This window comes from Coregonus clupeaformis, chromosome 39, assembly GCF_020615455.1.
Source record: "Coregonus clupeaformis isolate EN_2021a chromosome 39, ASM2061545v1, whole genome shotgun sequence".
Taxonomy (NCBI): Eukaryota; Metazoa; Chordata; class Actinopteri; order Salmoniformes; family Salmonidae; genus Coregonus; species Coregonus clupeaformis.
The window spans coordinates 12,566,795-12,591,759 of NC_059230.1; the positions used below are offsets into that span (position 1 = coordinate 12,566,795).

Below are 24,965 nucleotides of genomic sequence, written 5' to 3' on the forward strand. Positions count from 1 at the left end.
ACGGTTTTCTGACAGATTTTCATAGTTTACGTGCACATTGAGAAAGGAAAATGTAGTGTTTTGATGCTCCTTTGACACATCTAAAATTTGTAAAATAAAAACGGAATAAAAAGAATAACGGTGCACTTATTCAAGCAGCAGAGTCAGAAGTTAAAAGTGGCAGCCACATATCTCTGAAGTCGCTAAAAGTGACTTCCAAACAGGGCCCAATGAATCCCGGAGGAAATAAAGCAAATTCAACTTCTAGTCGCATGACAATTTGTGCAAATGTTTATTCATCTGTCCTGGCATAAAGCAATATTCAGTACAAATAGGATTCCTTATTCTTTGCAATGAACAAGAAAGTAATGCGGGGGACATTGAACAGCTTTCAAATTACATTGGGCTCTCAAAGTAAACCCTAGTTTACTTTGAACATACAGATAAGTTATTTGTGTTGGAAAGAAAGTGCTAAGTGCACTTCCGAGATAATAATGTAGGCATTGACGAAGTGCTTGGTGTGTTTTCACCATTGTTAAAAAAGGACTGCTCACACTCTCTCAATATAGCTGTAATATATGCGTGTCCATGTGTGTATTGTCGAAAATAAACAATTATTTTACTGGCAAAGTGTTTGGTGATTTCACCATTGTTAAAAACTACCCGCATTTTCTCCCAATTTAGTTCTATTATACACATATCTACCTGGGTATTGTCGAAAATAAACAATAAAAATGCAAACAAATATCTCTTCTTCACAAAGTTCTTGGGTCAGAGGGTAGGCTATCTTTATCCTGCAAATACACTGGAAGGCTCTCGACTCTGTATTGCACACAATGCATATTTTGCAAAGCAGGGCATGCCATTCTAATTTTGGAATGAAGGTGAGGATAACATGAAAATATCTGGTCCTGGAAGACCCATAGGGATCTGGTCAAACATAGTGCACTGTAAAAGGAATAGGGTACCATTTGGGACGCATCCACTGTTTCATCAGGTGTGAAACAATTGCAACAACAATCGTAAGAGAATGTCAAGGGGCAACATAAAATAATCTATGTGTTGACCTTTGAGCCATATCATTTGGCACACTGTATTTCTGTTTTTCATAATAATCAAGCATAAAATTACATCATCTAATCTAAACATTGATGACCTCACACTCCTCTGATCCTTGACATTATTTCGCTCTGCTAGGTGTGGAATTTCATTATATGTGTTGTTTACAGTTAACATTTGCATAATAACATAGCATGATGTCATTATGACAGGCACAAGTAAAACATACAAAAGCTATCTACAAGCTTAGACCTGAGATAAACAGTGCTTGTGATTTAGTGATGGAATCTGAAGTGACTCAGACGCTCTCTGGTACAGTTGAGCCGGTTGAGTTCCGAGTTTCCATTGGCATTTCGTCGGACACGTCCACATTGTTGTCATAAGCCTGCAGGGCCTGATTGTCCTCCTCATGTTGGTACCTCGCAAAGTTGACAAAGACCTGGGGATGAAGACATGGTGGTATGAGTAGCTGTAGATAGAAGGTCCTTGCATGTCACACACACACACAAATCTGTTCATATGAATGGGTTTCAAATTTGTTTAAAGTTTGCTTTGTTTTCAGAATTATTTCTAAATGTAAACCGAAAGTCAATCAGCATATTCGATCTGCTCCTTCTAATGACATTTAAACAAAACATGTTTCTATGATGTATCCCCCCCCCCCAACAATTTATTTATTCACAGTAAAAAGGAGTCAGACCTTGGTCTGCTATATGGTGTGCGGAAACAACAGTAAAAGCTTGGCTTCATCAGGTAAAGTATTAACAAAGAAGGACGCGACATAAAACAAAAAGGCCTGTTAAGGCCACCATATATATTAAGATATGACATGACTATATGTACAAGAGGAAATGTGGAATGGCCAGATTGTATAACAACGAATCAACCTGACATATTATGCCATGCTATCTGAGCCACTTAAGCAGGGACTGTTTCCGCAGTGAAACAACCGTTTACAGGGGAACTGTGTTTTCTTTCTCTCCGCCTGGTCCATTAGGCACTGCCTGTGAAGTATATCTTTCTCAACAGTTACAGCCAATACAATAATGACGCACAATACGTATACAGTCACCTTTGAGGCATAGAACAAATTCTCTTCTATTTCCTTTGGGCAGAAAAGACAGACAAAATGATTCAAACAAAAACTCCCTTCCACCACCCACTACCCCTCCTCAGCTCTTCCTCCTCCTCCTCTCCTCCACAGTCATCTTCTGAATCCCTGGTGGAATCAAATCCACTCTTCTAACTTCAGCATCAAAGATAAAGCCCAGTACAACGTATTTGACGCAATGGTTGTTATATAACTGGCTGTTATCAGCCTGGCATTTCATTTGAGAAGAAAGGGGAGGGTTCCGCTGATTTCCCAGATCCGTTCTAGTGTCAGACAATGTCGGCCATCTTAATTGGAACTAGAAAGTCTTCGGTCGAGACTCAAGAGAAAAGTCAGACGGGACGGTAAGTATGTGATACCTTTGACGGTTGTGACATCTTGTTAGGGAGAAAATGAGGAAGTTGAAAAACAACAATGCCTTTCACCATGCCTTCTTCAACTCCGCCTATCAGGAGGATTATTTGACCCCTGACCCCAGATGCCATTGGTTGGAAACAGTATGCTAAGAGGCTTAAAACATTTATGCCTTTGACCTTCCATATCAGAGTTTGACAGACAATACAATATCCAGACCACATACTGTTACACTACTTTAGGTTGTCTACTGTACATTTGTCAAGGCTGGAAACAATGTTACATTTATGAACGCATTCCAAACGATAGAGCGTTCCGTATGGCAGACCTGCTGCAGAACTATGTAAGTGGTCAAAATGTTGTCACCAATAACCCACATGGGAGCATAGTTTTATCATTTGGTGAATATATTTAATATCCTGCATCTGCTCAAAGACTTTGGATTTGTGCAACGGTGCATGTGACATTTTCAAATACGAGCATTTCATACAGCACACAGTAATAACACACCTCTTTCCCCACTGTACTCACTGCAAACATGTTTCTCTAATAACCTCTCATCTTCTAACCAGTTATTTATTATAACTTAGACCACATGCTCCATTGGTCATCACTGACATTTTGTTAATAAAAGATGGGTAGGGGCAGTAATTATGGCGAGGGGGTATTTGGGTGTTTATTATATGGCTTCCGACGCGTGGCAAGGAGACGGATGCAGAGACGCTCAATTAACCTCGGAGTCCCTGTGCGACACACGCATGCCTCAGTGAACTTTTTAAATACAGGCCATCCCAATCCACGCCCAGCTATATACTAGTTTGTTCCGTTGACTTTGAAATACTCTCTGTGGTGTGTGGTGGAAAATAACTTTTCTTCAGGGATGAATGGTACAGTGAAAATGCTGAGGTGCCACTTAATTGTAGGTGTCAATCCAGGAACATAGGAGATAGTAATGTTATCACTGCATCAGTGCTTGTCCTCATTATCAGACAAAAGGTAACCCTTTGTTTTCCATGAAGGTGAAGATAATGTCTAACACATTCGGTTGAAAAATAGCACCCTACTGCTCAAGTTGAATATTGTATTTTCAATTAGTGAATACTCAGTTTCAGAGAACAATATTCACAACAAACTACAGTCTAGCGGTACAGTGAATCATGTACTTTATAAGTTCAGTGGCTTCTGGACAATGCTGTGTCCGGATATCCATACTTGCGTCGTAAGGAGCTAGGCTCCTGCTCCTATGAGTCATTCCGGCTACTTACTTGATAATCAGCTGATACTTACCTGATAATCAGATAAGGGGATGGGCTGTACCAAAATGAACGAATGTCGGGAAACAACGCCATTGCATATTAGATGACACATTCTCAGTATGAGTGAGCCTAGTATCTTGATATTTGTTGCTTACTACATTTTTACTAAACAGTACGATCTAAATAGTATGTAGTATGATTAGTACACAGTATGTTGTTTTATTAAGTAGTAGGCAAAACAGATTTCGGACAAGGCCAATGTCTTTCAATATAGGCGTTAACGCCTCAGCCTTGGGGCCAGATCAATACTAATTGTAGTGCGAGCCAGGTCTTACAGTACACTATAGGTCAGCGCTGTCCTCAATAAATCACCAGCTGAAAGGTGACTGTCTGGTCTCAGTGCCCCATAGGTGTTGTTTTTTTATCCCCTTTGTGTTTTAGTGCAGTGACCTTATCGCACGCATGTGATTTATTTACTCTCTGTGATCTGGTAAATACAGTATGGTCCATTACAGGATGGCTGCATTGTTGGTTTTCTCTCTTTCTCTTGTTTTCTTTCTTTGCTCTTTATTTCCTTTCTTTCTCTCTCTCTTTCTTTCTTTCTGTCACGACATCCTCCGACGCTGCCTCCTCTCCTTGTTCGGGCAGGCTTCGGCGTTCGTCGTCACCGGCCTTCTAGCCACTGCCGCTCCATATCTCATCATTCCATTTGTTTTGTCTTGTCTATTACACACACCTGGTTGATATCCCCTCATTAGTACATGTATAAGTGTTCCCTCTGCCCCCCTTGTCCTTGTGGGTGATTGTTGAATGTGAGGAGAGAGTAGCTTGGTTGAGCTACGTGTATGTTGTATTGCCGGGGTATATTTTCCCCTTGTGCCTGTTTTGTTCCAGTGCGCCTGTACTTTGTACTACAGAATAAACTCTTTATTCTGTGATTTACCCTCCTGCGCCTCTCTCTCTCACAAAAAATACCTTGATTTGTTGAATCAGGCTTGTTAGTACAGGGATGGAACAAAAGCCTGCACACCCTGTGTGTCCCCACAACAGAATCAAATAAAATACCATAGAAATACTATTATATCTCTATGGTCCTCAACCAGAACCACAACTGAATGAAGGGTTAATCTGGTTACCTGATCTAGTGTGGTCTGGGAGACAGAGTAGTCCTCCACGCCCAGCCTCTGCTGATGAGTGGTGAAATGGCTGAAGATGCTGGCCAGAGCGCCCTCGCTGTGGGGGAGCTGGTACTGCAGCGTGTTGTGGTGCTTCTCCTTCAGTATGCTACCGGGGAAGGTCTCGTGGACAAACTCCTCCACGGGGCCCAGAGCGGGGGGCGAGCCGCCCACCCTCACGATCACAGTGTAGCCGTCCCCGAACCTGGAGAAAACAGACACATGGATAAACACATACAGTACACATGGATAAACACATACAGTACACATTCATTAAAGCATATGGACTGACACAAAACCAACAAACACACACACAAAACCAACAAACACACACACAAAACCAACAAACACACACACAAAAATGTGAGGTTATCCAAGGTTAGTGCAGATTGGTCAATTATACACCATACCACACCTTTTTGGAACAATTTGTATGCTCCAGCGAATCACTTGATTCCGTACTCACCTTGTTGAATGTGGGCGGCAGGTAGCCTAGCGGTTAGAGCGTTGACTGCTGAAAGGTTGCTAGTTCGAATTCCCGAGGTGAAATCTGTCGGTCTGCCCTTGAGCAAGGCACTTAACACTAATTGCTGCAGGGTTGCCGTCAATAATGGCTGATCCCTGGCCGTGACCCCACTTTCCGAGGGTGGGATATGCAAAAAACATATTTCCGTTTCACACCACACACTGTACAGATTACACACTTACATGTGTGGAAGAGGACAAATATAAGCACCCTCTATTTGACCTTTGACTCAAAAATACACACACACACAAAAAAGTAAGGTTATCCAAGGTTAGTGCAGTTTGGTAAATTACACACCATCAAATGCCTTTTTGGAACAATTTTGTACGCTCCAGCGAATTCCCTTGATTCCATATTCACCTTGCCTATTGTCTACGCACCACCCAAGCTAAAGTGTACACTCTTGAATTTAACAGCTGCACTTAAATAATGTGCCTCTGTTTCCTCACTGTGCTGAATTTGGTGGTACCCTAGTGCTAACATAATGTGATGAAGGAAGGAGGAGAAGGAGGGATAGAGGGATGGACCGCAGGAGCTAGGGAGTGAGGAAGGGGGGGGTATAATTTATCTTAATTTCCCCGGCTCGTTGAACGCTCCCGGTCCATCCGGTGCAGCGAGTCGAGGAGCAGGTGCATCACGAACACCGTGAGTTGGCAGACTCAGGACACCCGAGAAACTCGTGAGTTGTTTGTCGCCTGAAGGAATTTTCACTCCTCCTACTGCTTTTCTCCCACCCCTCTCCTCTCCTCCCTCCGTTGCTTGTGCTGCTGCAGAAGGTGCTAATGCTAGGTGCTGACGCTAGGAGCGCTGTCGTTATATGTCCTGAGTTTGTACAAATCCATGTAGAATTACCTGTGGTGCTTTGGTGTACCTACTGTATACGTAAGAAGTGGATCATAGTGTGACAGGTGGGCTGCATTCCAGACACACAGTTTCTACACAGGTCTGCACAGATGATCAGATCTTTACAATACCTGGAGTGTTTAATATAGTCTGTGTCCCAAATGGCACCCTATAGGGAATAGGCTGCCATTTGGGACTCAACCATATTGTTTATTATCTGGACTGTTTAAGTGTTTAATGTCTCAGCAACCACATCTACATTATATAACGATCTTACAATCTGTACAGACTATGTGGAACACACCTGCTATTGACAAGGTTAGGGTGTATAGTTTATTTTCTATTATTCAGACTTAAAACTTCTTGATACGAGCCCTTTAGGCCGTCTTAAAGCCAATCCCAATCTAAGGACATACAGTATATTTTCAGAATGCCTCAAAATCTATCTCAGTGTATGTATACCGCTGCAAAGTATAATGTCTCAATCCCATTATTTATATTTTCATAAAAGAAATTCAGAAAAACTGATCGCCTCAAAATGATTAGGTAGGAGTATGGCAGTGAGGCTAGTAATGACTTGTTTGGAGGTTATTGTCAATCCAAAATCAGATAAGTCTGACTTATCCAATTATTTCCAGGTCTCTTAAGAATGTGCAAACAAAAACATTGTTCCAAAGACCTCAATTCATTACTTAAGGCACATAAGCATTTGATGCGATTCACTCGTTGAATAATTTGCATAAAGTGGTGTGCATTTATTCACTTTCCATTTAGTTACACTGTGTATTCTGACATGAATAACCAATATTTTCCAATCAATGCACCGGCACATAAAATAAAAAACACCAAAATATGATTTTCACGTTGACATGAAATACTCCCTCATAGCTGGAATGGGCTACCAGCTATTACCATGTCTTGGCTTTTACGCTAAATCTATTGAGCACAAAATAAGACACTCTGCCTTGTTATTTAGTTGTTAGTGCTCTTATTACCCATTGTTTTCTGCTTAATGAATCCCCTAATGTTATATTTAGTCGTGGAAAATATCCATTGTGGGCTGTTAAGTGCTACATGCAAGGAAAGGCAGCAACCCCTTAATAGTAATTAGAGATGTAGTGAGTAAGCCTCAGCCTCCACTATCCCAGGGAGCCGTGGAAGACGGCTGTGAAGCTCGGTGGTGGTAAAGAGGCGAATGGTTCCCCTGGGTGGACGGGCGAGTCCTCCAAGGCCAAGATGGTCGCTCGAGGTTTGAAGTGTTTGAATTACCATCCTAAGTCTTTGTTTCAATGTCCATACTAGCATACAACGTAGAATCCAAGGCCAATACATTGCTTCATTCTAAATTGTACGCTCGTATGGCTATAGGAACAGAGCCTCATAGTACATATTCAAAATGACCGTCAACTCCCAGAGCCTTTCAATGGGAATACATAATTATACCTAATAACAAGCCATGTCTCTGTGCTGATCGAATACTTTATTTGAAATCCTAGATCTGAAAACGCATATTCTTCATTCCTCTGATAGCTAGAATGGAACATCAACATTTAAATAGGAAATCACAAATGAGAGAGAAGATCAACTATTTTTTACCATCCATGACTTATCTGTCCAATTCTCTGTGATTACAAAGTCATGTGGACTTCTTTTCATAGCATTTTGAAATCAGTACAAAGTTTGAATGAACAAAGAGCAAAGTCAACAAAGAAGCCAGTCTGAGTAGAAGTCGCCTGAAATCCCACCCTTTTTGAGACTTAGCTCTCATCCAGTCTGATTCATCATCCAATCATGATGAGTCTGACAAACGCCCCTCCATTTAGCGATGGACTCGAGCCAGACAGGAAGTCGGCCGGTGCTCAGAGTGGCGAGTAGCAGCCGAGCTTCAGAGGTGCCGAGCTCAGCGAAGACAAAATTTTTTATCCAATAATGGTCGGGAGCGTCGCAAGAAGAGGTTTCACGCGTACATGTGTAATCAAACTGCGCTGCCCAGCAGCGGTAAGAAGGGGCTGATCAATGAGCTCTCGCTCTCTCATTTTCTCGCTCTTTATATTTTCTCTCTGTACTCTATTTCCTCTGCTACACTCTAACAGGAGAGTGGTGGCATGTATTATTCATGTTCCAATCTCTCCCCTTCTGTCATCTCACCATAATAGCAGTTATTATTACTCATTGTGTATTTACTACTTTTGCGATTACTTTTCTATTATCTCTCTATAATATTTTTCTCTGCATTGGGCTCCCGAGTGGCGCAGCGGTCTAAGGCACTGCATCTCAGTGCTACAGGCGTCACTACAGACCCTGGTTCGATTCCAGGCTGTATCACAATCCAGCCGTGATTGAGAGTCCCATAGGGCGGTGCGCAATTGGTCCGGGGTAGGTCGTCATTGTAAATAAGAATTTGTTCTTAACTGACTTGCCTAGTTAAATAAAGGTTATAAAAAAGGGCCCGTAGGTAAGTCTTTCACTTTTAGTCCACACCTGTTGTTCACGAAGCACGTGGCGAATACAATTTGTTTTGATTTGAATATAAGATCATCTCGTCACAATGTAAAATGTTATCATATTCCCTCATCAATTGTTTGCCCAATCCCAAATTAACCACTTGTTCCTATATTCTCCTACACTTTCTGTACTTGTGGAGATCTGAGAGGATTGGAAAGGTAAAAGCAACATTGAAATAACTCTCTCTTACTTGCTGATAGGCTAGCTAGGTGGTATTCTTGCCATATTGCTTAATACAGTAACTATCCAATTATTTCAGATCTCCACAAATACACAAGAGGAGGAGCTAAGGGTCCATTTGGGATTGGTTCTCTGTCTGTCTGCCTGTCCTTCTGTCTGTGAAAGGTTTGAATCTCATCCAACAGTTCATTATTCATTCAGTATTTAGACATATGTGCTCAATTATATTCATTATTCAAAAACACTTGAGCCCATACAGTATTATGTCTCCTATCATACTTTATAAATGCCTCTTACAACATATCCAGCTATTCTTATGATGACATAATGCACTGTGCTTCCTACGAGGGCTTACAGTGAAACTCCACAGCTTTTTACAGAGACGCTACACTGACTGAACAAAACTCTTTCCATGACATAGACTGACCAGGTGAATCCAGGTGAAAGCTATGATCCCTTATTGATGTCACCTGTTAAATCAACTTCAATCAGTGTAGATGAACGGGAGGAGACAGGTTAAAGAAGGATTTTTAAGCCTTGAGACAATTGAGACATGGATTGTGTATGTGTGCCATTCAGAAGGTGAATGGGCAAGACAACAGATTTAAGTGCCTTTGAACGAGGTATGGTAGTAGGTGCCAGGGGCACCAGTTTGTGTCAAGAACTGCAACGCTGCTGGGTTTTTCACACTCAACAGGTTCCCGTGTGTATCAAGAATGGTCCACCACCCACAGGACATTCAGCGAACTTGACACAACTGTTGGAAGCATTGGAGTCAACATGGAACAGCATCCCTGTGGAAAGCTTTAGACACCTTATAGAGTCCATGCCCCGACGAATTGAGGCTGTTCTATGGGCAAAAGGGGGGGTGGAAATCAATATTAGGAAGGTGTTCCTAATGTTTGGTATACTCAGTGTATATCAGGGATGGGCAACCGGCGGCCCGTGGGCAGGCCCCCCTTTTGTAGGCCCGCGGATCAATTTCCAAAGACAAAACATACAGCAGCTACTCTTCCTAGGGTCCGGCAAAATTAAGGCAGTTATACAATTTAAAAAACATTACAATACATTCATAACAGATTTCACAACACACTAAGTGTGTGCCCTCAGGCCCCTACTCTACTACCACATATCTACAACACATTTTCACACCAGAGATGTGTTTCCATCAATTTGACTTGTTACAGATAAAAGGCTGTGCGTGATAATACCTTTTGCGGTTAAATTCCCATGCCCTGATTAAAAAATACAAGTTAAATGGGTTTCCATCACATTTTCAACTCTACTGATGGTTTTCTCACAAGAAATATTGCGTTATATAGCGAGGGTGCCCATTCTGGTATTGGCATAGTAGATAGTATCTGCACGCTGTTGGCTAGAGCGCTCATATAGATTTGTCCGTCGGACAGCCAGATGGTGAAGCATGATTCATCACTCCAGATAACGTGTTTCCACTGCTCCAGAGTCCAATGGGGGCAAGCTTTACACCACTCCAGCTGACGCTTGGCATTGCGCATGGTGATCTTAGGCTTGTGTGCGGCTGCTCGGTCATGGAAACCCATTTCATGAAGCTCCCGACTAACAGCTCTGGTGCTGACGTTGCTTTCAGAGGCAGTTTGGAACTCTGTAGTGAGTGTTGCAACTGAGGACAGACGATTTTTACACTCAGCTTCAGCACTCGGCGGTCCCGTTCTGAGAGCTTGTATGGCCTAACACTTTGCAGCTGAGCCGTTGTTGCTCCTAGATGTTTCCACTTCACAATAACAGCACTTACAGTTGACCAGGGCAGCTCTAGCAGGGCAGAAATGTGCTTTCAAGACGATTCATAGTGGGAGGACCACACAATAAGTCATCGCGTGACTCCAAGTTTACTTCGATATGATGGTTATTATATCAATATTTGCACATAAAAACATTTCCACCAACATTTCTCGCATAATTCATTTTACCGACATAAAAATATTCCACCTTGTCTAGTGTATTTAGTTTTGTCGCATAAAAAGGTTGGAAGGAAACCTGGTTACTGACAGTCACTCAATTAGCCCGTCAGCTAACATTCTTTAGATTGGTAAATTAGTCCAGCGGCCAGCTAACTAAACTTGTAGTAATCATGGTTGAATTACCGACCGGGGAACCCCATTGATTTTGTCACTCTCCTCTCCCCTCCCACTGATCTCTGATTTCCTCTCCAATCTCACCTCTCCTGTCTTGCCTCTCCCGCCTCATTTCTCCTCTCCCCTCTCCCATCTCTCCTCTCCTCTCTCATCCCTCCTCTCCCATCTCTCCCATCTCTCCCATCTCTCCTCTCCCATCTCTCCTCTCCCATCTCAAATCTCCCCTGTCTCTCATCTCCCCTCTCACCTCTCCCATCTCTCCTCTCCCTCTCCTCTCCTCTCTCATCCCTCCTCGCTAATCTCTCCCATCTCTCCTCTCCCATCTCCCATCTCAAATCTCCCCTGTCTCTCCTCTCCCATCTCTCATCTCCCCTCTCACATCTCTCATCTCTCATCTCCCCTCTCCCATCTCTCATCTCTCTTCTCTCCTCTCCGATCTCTCCTCTCGCCTCTCCCATCTCGCCTCTCCCTTCTCTCCTCTACCTTCCATCCTCTCCTCTCTCCCATATCTCCTCTCCACTCCCATCTTTCCTCACCCATCTCATCTCCCATCTTGCCTCTCCCATTTCACCTCTCCCATCTCTCCTCACTTCTCTTCTATCCCATCGCTCCTCTCCCATCTCTCCTCTACCATCTCTCCTCGCTTCTCTCCTCTCTCAACTTTCCTCTCCCATCTCTCCTCTCCGTTCTGACGAGGAGGGGGTTGAAGGGAGTGGGGAAAGGGGTCACACCCCAGGCTTGGGTGGCCATGCTTTGATCAGGCAGGAAGTCCTCGATGGGTCACACACAGAGGTCGCCTGTAAGGGTCATCACTGAAGCTCACTAGCAGAGAGAAGCCACGGGCGATGGATATATACGGAGCAGAGGCATGTTTTATTCAAGGCTGCACACATGGAGTTGAAAATACATACGGTACTGTTCACATGAGGTCTGGAATGGACACACCTCTCTCATATCTCCCCTCTCCTCTCCTCTCCCATCTCTCCCATCTCTCATATCTCTCCTGTCCCATCTCTCATCTCTCTTCTCCCCGCCATCTCTCCTCTCTCCCATCTCTCCTCTTCCATCTCTCATCTCTCCTCTCCCGACTCAGTTGGAAAGTCCCTCCCGTGTCCTCTGTAGCTCAGCTGGTAGAGCACGGCGCTTGTAACGCCAAGGTAGTGGGTTCGATCCCCGGGACCACCCATACGTAAAAATGTATGCACGCATGACTGTAAGTCGCTTTGGATAAAAGCGTCTGCTAAATGGCATATTATTATTATTATATTATTATTATAATTTAAAACAAATAACCTCCAGCTTCAGAAAGGGGAGCAGAGAGCTGCTGGAATGCTGTGCATTTCTGCAGTGTGGAGCGAGGGAGGGAGAGATTGAGGAAGAGAGGGAAAAGGTCACCAACCACCCCCATATTGGTGTCCGAGGGGGGCAAGGAGTGACGAGGAGGGGGGTGAAGGGAGTGGGGAAAGGGGTCACACCCCAGGCTTGGGTGGCCGTGCTTTGATCAGGCAGGAAGTCCTCGATGGGTCACACACAGAGGTCGCCTGTAAGGGTCATCACTGAAGCTCCCTAGCAGAGAGAAGCCACGGGCGATGGATATATACGGAGCAGAGGCATGTTTTATTCAAGGCTGCACACATGGAGTTGAAAATACATACGGTACTGTTCACATGAGGTCTGGAATGGACACACACACGCTTCCGCTCAGACAGACAGACAGACATGAATCCACACGGACACACACACACACCTCAAGACACGTACTGCATACATAAACTCAAATATGTACACATACACATAATATTTGCCTCATAAACAGACACCACATGCATGCACACACACACATGTTTTCTATGGCCATAGAGGATTTCACATACTGTATCTGTCTGTGTGCAACCGGTATTAATTACAGCTATACGCAATATGCTGATGCATTGTAAACCGTAAGGGGTGTTATTTTCCCATCTATCTCAGACACGAACAGTCCGTTAGATAGTGTACTACTTAGCTACAGTGCACCCAAGTCAATCCACATAGTCAATCCACACATTTATTAGACATCTCAAAGCCAACCTCCTTAGATTGATCACAACTTTTAGATGCTCTTATAAAACTCTTCTGCGCTGCATTAAACGCACTTCGCAGCTTTCCTTTATATTTTATTTCACTCCATTTCCTTAAAGGTCCAATCCAGCCGTTTATATCTCAATATCAAATCATTTCTGTCTGGGTAACAATGAAGTACCTAACTGTGATTGTTTTCAATTAAAATGGTTTTAAAAAATTGCTTCTTAGAAAATAGCAATTTCTCAAGCAAGAATTTTGCTAGCACTGTCTGGGAGTGGTCTGAATGGAATGTAAACAACTTAAAATGTGTTGTCATTGGCAAAGAGGTTTGGAACTCTCTTTCTTATTGGTCTGTTAACTAGGCAGGCCAAAACTCCATCCCACCAAAGCAGGCTGAAATTTCAGGCAGTCTTTTCAAACAGCTCTTACACTAAAAGGGCATTTTCACAATTTCACAGTATTATTCCAACCTCATAGTGTGGAAATATACACTGACCATATCAAACATTAGGAATACCTTCCTAATATTGAGTTGTATCCCCTGCTTTTGCCCTCAGAACAGCCTCAATTCGTCAGGGCATGGACTCTACAAGGTGTCGAAAGCATTCCACAGGGATGCTGGCCCATGTTGACTCTAATGCTTCCCACAGTTCTGTCAAGTTGGCTGGATGTCCCTTTGGGTGGTGGACCATTCTTTATACACACGGGAAACTGTTGAGTGTGAAAAACCCAGCAGTGTTGCAGTTCTTGACACAAACCGGTGCGCCTGGCACCTACTACCATACCTCGTTCAAAGTATTTTGTTTTACCCATTCACCCTCTGAATGGGCAAAACATACACAATCCATGTCTCAACTGTCACGAGGCTTAAAAATCCTTCTTTAACCTGTCTCCTCCCCTTCATCTACACTGATTGAAGTAGATCTAACAAGTGAAATCAATAAGGGATCATAGCTTCCACCTGGATTCACCTGGTCAGTCTATGTCATGGAAAGCACTTGGTCTTTAAGTAAGGATGGGGAAAAAACATTGAGATGCAGCGAAATATAGCTCCTGCTAGCCGCATAACCTCATTCTCCAGACATATGAATGTGGTGTTTTGTTTCCTGTTTGGACCCCAGGAAAAGTAATTGGGGATCCTAATAAAATACTAAATATGAACGATGTCCATCACAGGAAAATAACTTCAGCTTCCCGCGTCCTTCTCCCTTCCCCTGACAAGCGTATAGGGGAGCTATCGAAGCTCTTTTATTGCCGTGCCCTTCATTTCAGTTTGCTTAACACCTGGGAGCCCACTGGATCCGAAGCTCCTGGATTGTAAAAAGTTTATTTATCTCCTGGTTCTCTTTTTGGCTTTCATAAATTCTCCCCTCCGACGAATGATTGATTCGAAATGCAACGGAGCCGACCCGGTCGTGGGGCAGATGGGTAGAGGGGGACAAAACAATCATAAGCCCAGATAATGAAGGGCGTCCTCTTAAAACATTATATGTCCCATAACTGTGTTAAGAGGGCTCTCTCTGATTTGAATGGGGCTATTTTTGCTGATTTTGGGCCTGATTGATATACAGGGGCGGGTTGTTAAAACAATGAGGCCGGCAGCCAGGCAGCTCCAATGAGAAGGTGGGAAGACAGGTCATCGGTGTGGCCTGAAGAGGGCAGCACAAACAAGGGTGGGTTGAGACTCTACCACCAACTGAGCGAGAGGGCGGAGGGAACTAGAGCGAGAGAGTGACAGAGATGGGGAGAGAGAGGCAGCAGGAAGATGAGAGCGAGAGATCGAGGCAGCAGGAGGATGAATATATAAAGGTAATGTAGCGAGAGGTTTTGGAGGAGAGGAGGATGAGTGGGGGTGGGGTGATGAGAAGATGAAGAGGAAGAGGGTGAATGGGACTAGCATGTATTACATATACACAATACAGAGTCACAATGTGAGAGGCACCCTGTGGCGAGATTCCACACTCTTTCTCGCCCGTAATGAGAGGTGGAATGGGGTATGGGAGAAGGAGGGGGAAAGAAAAAGTAGCACTGCCCATCATGAAGCTCAGTCGCTGCGTGGCAGCGGTGTGCCACCTGCCTCGACCCCCCCTAGTCACACGTTGATGGAACTCTTCCCATCTCCAAATCTGCAACAACTTGGGTAATAGTGAGATGTTGCATAAACACATCCCTTCCTCACAGCATGGTCGGGCTATTTACATAAACAAGCAGAAGAAAAGCGATGCCACGCTTCCACAGGTAAATGTGGATAGATTACGTTGCAGAGTGGTTTGCGCAGCTTGACTTTAAAGATGGTCGATCAAATGCTCTGCTACCACCATCCCCCCTGTCCCGTTTCTCTGTCCCCCCCTGCTTTGGGGACACATTTCATGGGCGTGCGTGGCAGGGGGAGAGAGTGGAAAGGAAAACAGCTGAGACAGTCCTTAATTGCCTTTTCAGTCATTAATGGGGCCCACACCTCATGAAACATGAATTACGCAAGCCGAGAAAGAGATAGTGACGCTTAATTATAAATTATTCACTGTGTCGCAGGAACTGAGCGATAGCATTTCAACAACCACCCCCGAAAAAAACTCTTCACGCGACCTGAAATTACAAACACAAAAACAGTCAATGCTCATGTGACGTTGATCAATTTTTGTCCCCTGCTTTGGTCTATGAAGTGAGAGCAGTAAGTGATTGATTGGCTGTGGCTGACAGCATAGACTATACAGTAGACTAGAGCACGGGTTAACCCATTCAGTGCCTCCTCCTTCCCTCTTTTCACATCCTGTAACTATACAGTGTCGTTCATAAATTATTTAGGGCGGCCTTGTTGTCCCTGAGGACAGGAAGTCATTGACACAGAGGATCTGTCAATTTCGCCAACAGCTGGGAGGGACAGGTTATCCCATTGCTCTCCTCCTCCTCCTATTCTCTCTCTCTTTCTCCCTCTTTCTCTATCTTCCTCTCTCTCGCTCTCTTCTTCCCTCTCTCTCCCTTTTCATCGCCCTCCACCCTTACTCGCCCTCTTCCCCCTCTCTGACTTGAAAAATGTATCGCTCTGCCACCCCCCTCCAGAAACACCCCCGTCCCCCTCCAGAAACACCCCCCCTCCAGAAACACCCCCCCCCTCCAGAAACCCCCCGTCCCCCTCCAGAACCCCACCCCAGAAACACCCCAGTCCCCCTCCAGAAACACCCCCTCCAGAAACCCCCCCCACACACCAGAAACACCACCACCCCTCTTCCATTTAGTCTGTAATGTCCTCCTAGAAGATCACACGATACTGCTGTAATAATGTCAACCCCCCCAACATAATGGATGGCCCCACCACCGCCACTACCACCCTCATCACCACATGTGAGATGGCACAAAAGGGGGTTGGCCTATTGGAAATGTCAGGTGAATATCAGAGAGCATACTTAAGTGCCGGGTTTAAGGTCAGGGGGAGATTGGCGATGAAGCCTGACTAAATGTGTTAAGAGGCATGTATAAAGGCCATTACGGGACGGGTAAAGATGAGTCAAAGAAGGATTTATTTTCACACAAAAAAAAGCTTGTGGTTTACAGCAGGGGCTCCCAACCTTTTTCCCAAGGACGCCCCTTTTGGATTATTGTTTATTAAATACACCACCAACAGCTTGACTAATCTGAGTGACCTAGGAACATTTTGTTGTTTTGAAACTAATTTCCTGCAATTCTACGTAGCTTAACAAGACTAATGACATCTTTTAGATAGGCTATTTAATAATAATAATAATAATAATAATAATAATAATAATAATAATAATAATAATAATAATAATAAATAGATGGATGCATGTTCAGAAACATAATTGTCCATTGGGGATAAATAAAGTATTTTTAATTGAATTGAATTAGTCATCAAATTCAATACGTGAATGAGGGGAAAAACCAAGGTGTGCTACAGTGAGGGAAAAAAGTATTTGCTGATTTTGTACGTTTGCCCACTGACAAAGAAATGACCAGTCTATAATTTTAATGGTAGGTTTATTTGAACAGTGAGACAGAATAACAAACAAAAAAATCCTGAAAAACGCATGTCAAAAATGTTATAAATTGATTTGCATTTTAATGCGAGAAATAAGTATTTGACCCCCTCTCAATCAGAAAGATTTCTGGCTCCCACGTGTCTTTTATACAGGTAACGAGCTGAGATTAGGAGCACAATCTTAAAGGGAGTGCTCCTAATCTCAGTTTGTTACCTGTATAAAAGACACCTGTCCACAGAAGCAATCAATCAATCAGATTCCAAACACTCCACCATGGCCAAGACCAAAGAGCTCTCCAAGGATGTCAGGTTTAGATTATAGACCTACACAAGGCTGGAATGGGCTACAAGACCATCGCCAAGCAGCTTGGTGAGAAGGTGACAACAGTTGGTGCGATTATTCACAAATGGAAGAAACACAAAAGAACTGTCAATCTCCCTCTGCCTGGGGCTCCATGCAAGATCTCACCTCGTGGAGTTTCAATGATCATGACAACAGTGAGGAATCAGCCCAGAACTACACGGGAGGATCTTGTCAATGATCTCAAGGCAGCTTGGACTATAGTCACCTAGAAAACAATTGGTAACACACTACGCCGTGAAGGACTGAAATCCAGCAGCGCCCGCAAGGTCCCCCTGCTCAAGAAAGCAAATATACAGGCCCGTCTGAAGTTTGCCAATGAACATCTTAATGATTCAGAGGAGAACTGGGTGAAAGTGTTGTGGTCAGATGAGACCAAAATCGAGCTCTTTGGCATCAACACAACTCGCCGTGTTTGAAGGAGGAGGAATGCTGCCTATGACCCCAAGAACACCATCTCCACCGTCAAACCTGGAGGTGGAAACATTATGCTTTGGGGGTGTTTTTCTGCTAAGGGGACAGGACAACTTAACCGCATCAAAGGGACAATGGACGGGGCTATGTACCGTCAAATCTTGGGTGAGAACCTCCTTCCCTCAGCCAGGGCATTGAAAATGTGTCGTGGATGGGTATTCCTGCATGACAATGACCCAAAACACACGGCCAAGGCAACAAAGGAGTGGCTCAAGAAGAAGCACATTAAGGTCTTGGAGTGGTCTAGCCAGTCTCCAGACCTTAATCCCATAGAAAATCTGTGGAGGGAGCTGAAGGTTCGAGTTGCCAAACGTCAGCCACGAAAACTTAATGACTTGGAGAAGATCAGAAAAGAGGAGTGGGACAAAATCCTTCCTGAGATGTGTGCAAACCTGGTGGCCAACTACAAGAAACGTCTGACCTCTGTGATTGCCAACAAGGGTTTTGCCACCAAGTACTAAGTCATGTTTTGCAGTGGGGTCAAATACTTATTTCCCTCATTAAAATGCAAATCAATTTATAACATTTTCGACATGCGTTTTTCAGGATTTTTTTGTTGATATTCTGTCTCTCACTGTTTAAATAAAGCTACGATTAAAATTATAGACTGATCATTTATTTGTCAGTGGGCAAAAGTACAAAATCAGCAGGGGATCAAATACTTTTTTCCCCTCACTGTATTTCCATAGATATAACCCTAACGCTAACCCTGTACTGTAAAATACTATAATAGTAATACTTGTTTACTACAACTACTACTTAAAAATACATGTCTACATGTTGTTTATCACACAGTGTTCATGGCAACTGAAAACATACATTGTAGGAAAAATAATGGACATATCAATCCCAGATTTCCCAAAGACTGTGAAATGAGGACACACTCATGTCACAGCTAAGAGAGGGAGAGGGTGGGTTGATCCATCAAGGCAAGTCCAACACATGTCAGAGAGGGAGACGGGGGATTGATCAATTATGGCAAGACCAGCTACAATAGCATGAGTGGGGGGTAGTAAGAGCAAATGTCCATAATGTTCTTGAGAACTACCAATAAATAATCACCTCTGATTCTGAGAAACACTGATGATGTACAAGTCTTTATAAACTGGGTGGTTCAATCCCTGAATGCTGATTGGCTGACAGCCGTGGTATATCAGACCTTATATCAATTACCGTATTTGTACTGCTCTAATTACGTTGGTAACCAGTTTATAATAGCAATAAGGCCCCTCAGGGGTTTGTGATATATGGCCAATATATCACGGCTAAGGGCTGTGTCCAGGCACTCTGCGTTGCGTCGTGCTTAAGAACAGCCCTTAGCTGTGGTATATTGGCCATATACCACACCACCTCGGGCCTTATTGCTTAATACTAGAAACCTTTGATAAGGGTACTGGCTTTCATAGAATACAGACAAGCCTTAGATAGCATTATGCCTGCGTACTGTACATGTTAGTGCACTTAAGGCTAAAGATCAATAGCGTTTCTGTATGTCACTCATTTCGCAGGGCTTGAGTATAGGTTGTTATACACTGAGAGTACAAAACACCTGCTCTTTCCATGACAGACTGACCAGGTGAATCCAGATGAAAGCTATGGTCCCTTATTGATGTCACTTGTTAAATCCACTTCAATCAGTGTACATGAAGGGGAGAAGACAGGTTAAAGAATAATTTTTAAGCCTTGAGATAATTGAGACATGGATTGTGTACGTGTGCCATTCAGAGGGTGAATGGGCAAGACAAAATACGTAAGTGCCTTTCAACGGGGCATGGTAACTTGACACAACTGTGGTAAGCATTGGAGTCAACATGGGCCAGCATCCCTGTGGAAGGCTTTCGACAACTTGTGGAGTCCATGCCCTGACGAATTGAGGCTGTTCTGGGGGGGGTGCACTTCAATATTATGAAAGTGTTCTTAATGTTTTGAACATTCAGTGTACATTGCATTGGACTTTTCCCATTAGGAGCATTTAGGCTGTGGCCTGTGGTCTAGTGGTTAGTGCTGCTGTCGAGGCCTCACCTGCTCTTAAGATGCTGGATGCTGCCCAGACACTTAAACTGTCCATTCACCATGATGGCCATGCGTGTGCACAGGGCCTCACACTCCTCCATGCTGTAAGAGAGAGGAGAGAGGGAGAGGTAGAGAGAAAGAGAGAGAGAGAGAGGGGTTCAATTATGTATACTATAGGACACAATTTGTCTACTATATGCAAACATTGGTCAAAAGATTTGCAGACATGAAACAAGTCAGTAAGATCAAATTATTTTTCTGGTTTGGTTGTTCTCAATCCCGTGCTGCTTTATTCAATTGACACACAATGTCCTTTTCGAACCCATAGGGCTGACTAGTAACATACCATATGTGACCCGTTTCAGGAAGCTAGGTGTATGTCACACGTCACTAATTCACAGGAGATGCATTTGAACGTCTTTTTTTATTGTTGTAGAAATGCCTTCTGGAACATGTGACCTTTCATGTGCCTTAATAACAAACTTGTATTCCATCTGTAAATAAAAAGACATAAAAAAATACGAGCCTAGTAGGTTTAGCCATGGAAAAAGACAGGAACCTTCCTGCGAGCCATGATTGGCTGAGATAAATGGAAGGTGCTGGACCTGCCGGGTGATGAGTTTGGATTGGTCTGCCATGTAGCAAAACTTCTGTCTATAACGTGAGCTGCTCAGTATGTGTTGATAATCCTTTCTACCACTGTTTTTTGAAAGATATTAAGTTAGCCATCGAGAACTACAAAAGTTTTGCAACTTTTCTCAACAACATTGATGCCCTGAATTTAGCAGGCGCTATCAACAGATCAGTTGGAAAAAGTTGTGATGACCTACTTTCTGCACACGCCACGGTCAGTGTGAACCGGAGTGACTTGACACAGCGCTGGCCAAACAAGATGAAGCTACAAACAAAACGGGAGTTAAATGGTTCCAGTCTGCCGTGAAGCGTTCATCCATGTATATGGTTAAGAATCTAGCTACATTTTCAGATATTTGTCAGAAAGTCGTTTTCATTGCAAATTAAAGTGTACTTTTAGCTAGCTAGCGAACGTTAGCTTGCTGGCTCGTTAGCTAGCATTACGTATATGATATGTGTAGTAATATTATTCAAATCAGAAATCCATTTGCATTGCTAGTTATAGCCTAATTACGGCCATCTATTGTACTTCATGAACATGTGTACATGTCTAGACAATAGTGACCCATCCACTTAGCTAGATGGGGCAGGGGGGTGGTTATAGCATTTCTTTCACGACCCATCAATTTAGACAAGTGTGTCTGGGTAAGCGTCATCTAATAATTATAAAATATTTTAATCTGGACACTTTCTGTTTTTGATATTGCTACTATGCAAATAACCATTTCACTGTACCGTCTACACCTTCTGTATCCTGAGCATGTGACGAATAAACTTAGATTTGATTTGATATAGTGTGTGTTTACCAGAGGCGTCAATGTGATGAACAACATGACCTGCACCAAAGTCAGATTAAGATATATGCCAAGGACTAGATCAAGTGTATTTTTACCTGGAGTTTTTCTTTATTGCAGGCTACTACTTTTACCACTTTTAGTCTTGAAATCTTTGGTTGTTTACTACACTACTTTACTCACTCTGTTTAGCACATGGCCTCACATGTGAATCCAAAAAGAGATGGGTTGGGCTAAGGCTTAAGAGGGTGTGAATGATGCTGAATGGGTGTAGACAAAGAAGAGCTCTCCAGTAGGTGTACCAAAACATTCAAGGGCCATTTTCTCAAACGTGGGGTTACAAGTTTATCAACTTTCAAAGCAGAATTACTTTCTCATTGTTCCTCAACTGCAATGTATGATATACCATTTTCTAGTTCTGAGTCTCTACTTTTATCCAATGTAAAAAACACCATTACAAATGTTGCTACATAGGACCGAATCCAGGTGGTGGGTCACATATATTGTTCCTGTAGGCCTATAGCAATGCCTAAGAATATTTCAAAGGATTGAGTCATCCGTGGGAAATAGTGTGTTTGAGAATGTTAACTGCCTAAACAAGGCTTATTTATTTATATATTGTATACATTTCCATGAAAGTTATCAGAATAAAGTTGACTGTATTCCGCACAATAGGAAGGATCTTATTTGAATACACTGCACGTAAAATTCATGACCAATGTTCAAGTTCTGTCTTTTTCCTTCTTTGAAGAAAAAACAATATGCCTGCTGCATCCACATTTCGCCAGCTCTATGGTAAATTCTGCAGCAAATGGACAACTTTTAGCAGAATCATTATTTTTGCTGGGATTCGCTTCACGCTGTTCGTTCGGAGGCGGAGGGGAGTGGGTGTGAGACGAGGGTCTAACTTTTCATGCCTGGTTCAGGACCAGAGAGCAGGACGGTTGGCTCCCGGGCTCTGGTGATCATTTTAGGACATCTCCTTTGACAGCCCTAGCTTAATTAGGGGGAGCGGAGGCGAACATCTGTACATTTTTGTTTTGTTTTCTTTGATTCAGCTGCCATTTTGGATGCAGTCCGATTCATTTCTTGCTGAGGCGGAGGCTTTGTATCGCTTTCCTGAGGGATGGAGCAATTAGTATTATGATGTAAAACCTGGCGAATGCGCCACTTGACCAACAAAAGCACCTGGTTGCAATATGGACGATTGGACGCAACTGAGCCGTGTACCCGCTATCGCTAACACAATAAATGTATTTTGTTTCTCCGAAAAATAACACAATATGGAGTGATGATAATGTATTCACAAACTAAACTGTACAAAGTTTTTCGTATCACCCGCTTCCAACAGATGTTAAAGATTTTTCAAAAATATTGCAGTTTGGAGAGAGAACACAATGGAGTCATGAATAAACATGAATGTAGTGAAGCACTATCCGTCTCATTGTTTGTTTTTATTTCCTGGATTTCTCAGTTTGAGTTAAAGTGTGTCGTATTGGTAATTGCACCATTATCCACTCCACCTGGCCCATTCACTATAATTGTGTATAAATACATTTGCACCACAGTAAGGTCTAACTCTGAACTTCAGATCCAAGAGCTTAAAGAACCAACATATGACCTTTTAGGAAATGTTTATTTCCTCAAGGACACTGCTTAGAAATGCCTGAATTAGTTTAGCACTGCTTTTTTACCTTATCATAATCCCCCAAAACATCTGTTGCACGGACGTGAATAAAGGTTGTATTGCTAATGTTTTGCTAATGTTTTCAACCTTGCGAACGAGAACCAATTGTAAAACAGGAAGTTGCAAATTAGAGTCACACTCCCAAATCTAACTTGAGAGTTGTGCCTTAAAACAGTACGAGAACATACCTGTGTGATGTTAGGATGACTGAGCGTCCCTCTTTGATGACACTCAGGATGCAGTCCCACAGGAAGCGTCTGGCTTTGGGGTCCATCCCTGTCGTTGGCTCATCCTACAATAACGGGCCAAAAAGCGTTCCCTCAACATTTGACCTCCATTATGTTCTACGTTATCTCAATGTTCACATCTCTACTCCTATTCTCCATTCAAATGATCTCAATCTCACTTCAAAGTTCCACATCCGTAGACAGATGTTCTAAGCTTGAAAGGATTGTCCACTTAATATACAACCCCAAAATATATTCAAATATTGTTTTGGAGTGAACTATCCCTTTAAAGGCTAAAAATGTAATTTTAAATTTTGGTCAATTGTGATTGTAATTAATGATATACAGGCTATCAATTGATTCTTAATGGCATGGTCAGGTTGTTGAAATTACAGATTGGGCCTTTAACCCCCAGAATGTGTCCCAAAGGTCTCATATCCCTATAGCTCCAAACTTTGACATCACACAGCATTATGCTCCTGACACTTGACTGATATGCCCCTTCCAGTTGGAAGAGGACTACATTTAGACATGAAAGCATACTTAATGTTTCAAAGGCTTCTGCTACCAACACTAACCAGTGGAATCAAAGCAGTGTAAAGGAGCTTTGGATTTGGGGAGGCTACATGGGGAGAGCCGAGGGTATCAGGCACTTTTAGACCCGGCCAAACAAACTCCCAGGGGACTTCTCTCTTACAGACATTGTGAATGCAATATGTGCACACACACACACACACACACACACACACACACACACACACACACACACACACACACACACACACAACCATTCCCTTTGTCTCTCCCCGGGCTAGTCTGTCCATGGACGATTAGAGAGAGAGACAGGACTCAGTCCATTGCCTGTGATCCAGCCTCGCTCCTACACTGCCAGAATCCCCCAAATCCCACCAGGGATCTTCATCACCATGCCGACTGTGTCCCTGTGCAAAGCCGACATGGCGCTGCCTTAAGGCAACCAAGCAAGACGCAGTGTTCTACCTGCCACACAAATGGGAACTCACTCTAACACTACATTATCCGTCTGTCTCAAAGTTACGAGCCAGGCCCACCAAACAACTGCACGTGAACTATCTGTCTGAATGAACACTAGCATCTGCACTGTGTTGGAATATGAAATAGGGGATATTGTCTAGGTAGGTACGCCAAATGATGTCCATACATTTAACATTACACAGCATTACAGATAGTGAGGGGATCTGAATGATTTCCTGTGTCATGACTGACTGACTGGCTGAAGTCATGAATTAATTCATGGGTGGGAGGGTTTGTGGGTAGGTGAATGGATGGATGAATTAAGTAATACTTTAGTTGTATAATAGTAAACATTAAATTGGCCTAATCAGGCGTGTGGGTGCAATATTCTAGTGATCGTATTTTCATGGAATCAGTAAGATTTTGAAGTGACTTATCAGGTCCCAAAGTTGGTCCCTCCTAATGAGGCTATGCCATTATAATACTTGTTCAACCCTCTCTATGGCCAGCCTGCTATACATAATAAGGGAAGGAATACACTTTGATTAAGATGCCATTTTCTTTCAGTGAGAAACGCATAGCTAGGATATAGCCACCGACTCTCCCTGTTCAAATCAATCCCA

The 24,965-nt window shown here is 43.2% G+C and overlaps 1 protein-coding gene across 1 annotated transcript in view; it reads right to left on the bottom strand.

The window, feature by feature from the left end:
* Nucleotides 1–247: 247 nt before the first annotated feature.
* Nucleotides 248–24,965, bottom strand: part of LOC121554258 (phospholipid-transporting ATPase ABCA1-like) — a 223,508-nt gene continuing 198,790 nt past the window's right edge. The window contains exons 47-50 of the mRNA XM_045211911.1: nt 23,311–23,414; nt 20,018–20,110; nt 4,896–5,139; nt 248–1,477 (exon numbers count right to left, since the gene is read on the bottom strand). Coding sequence (XP_045067846.1) covers nt 1,337–1,477; nt 4,896–5,139; nt 20,018–20,110; nt 23,311–23,414 — 582 coding nt within the window. The 3' untranslated portion in view covers nt 248–1,336. The remainder of the gene's footprint in view (nt 1,478–4,895; nt 5,140–20,017; nt 20,111–23,310; nt 23,415–24,965) is intronic.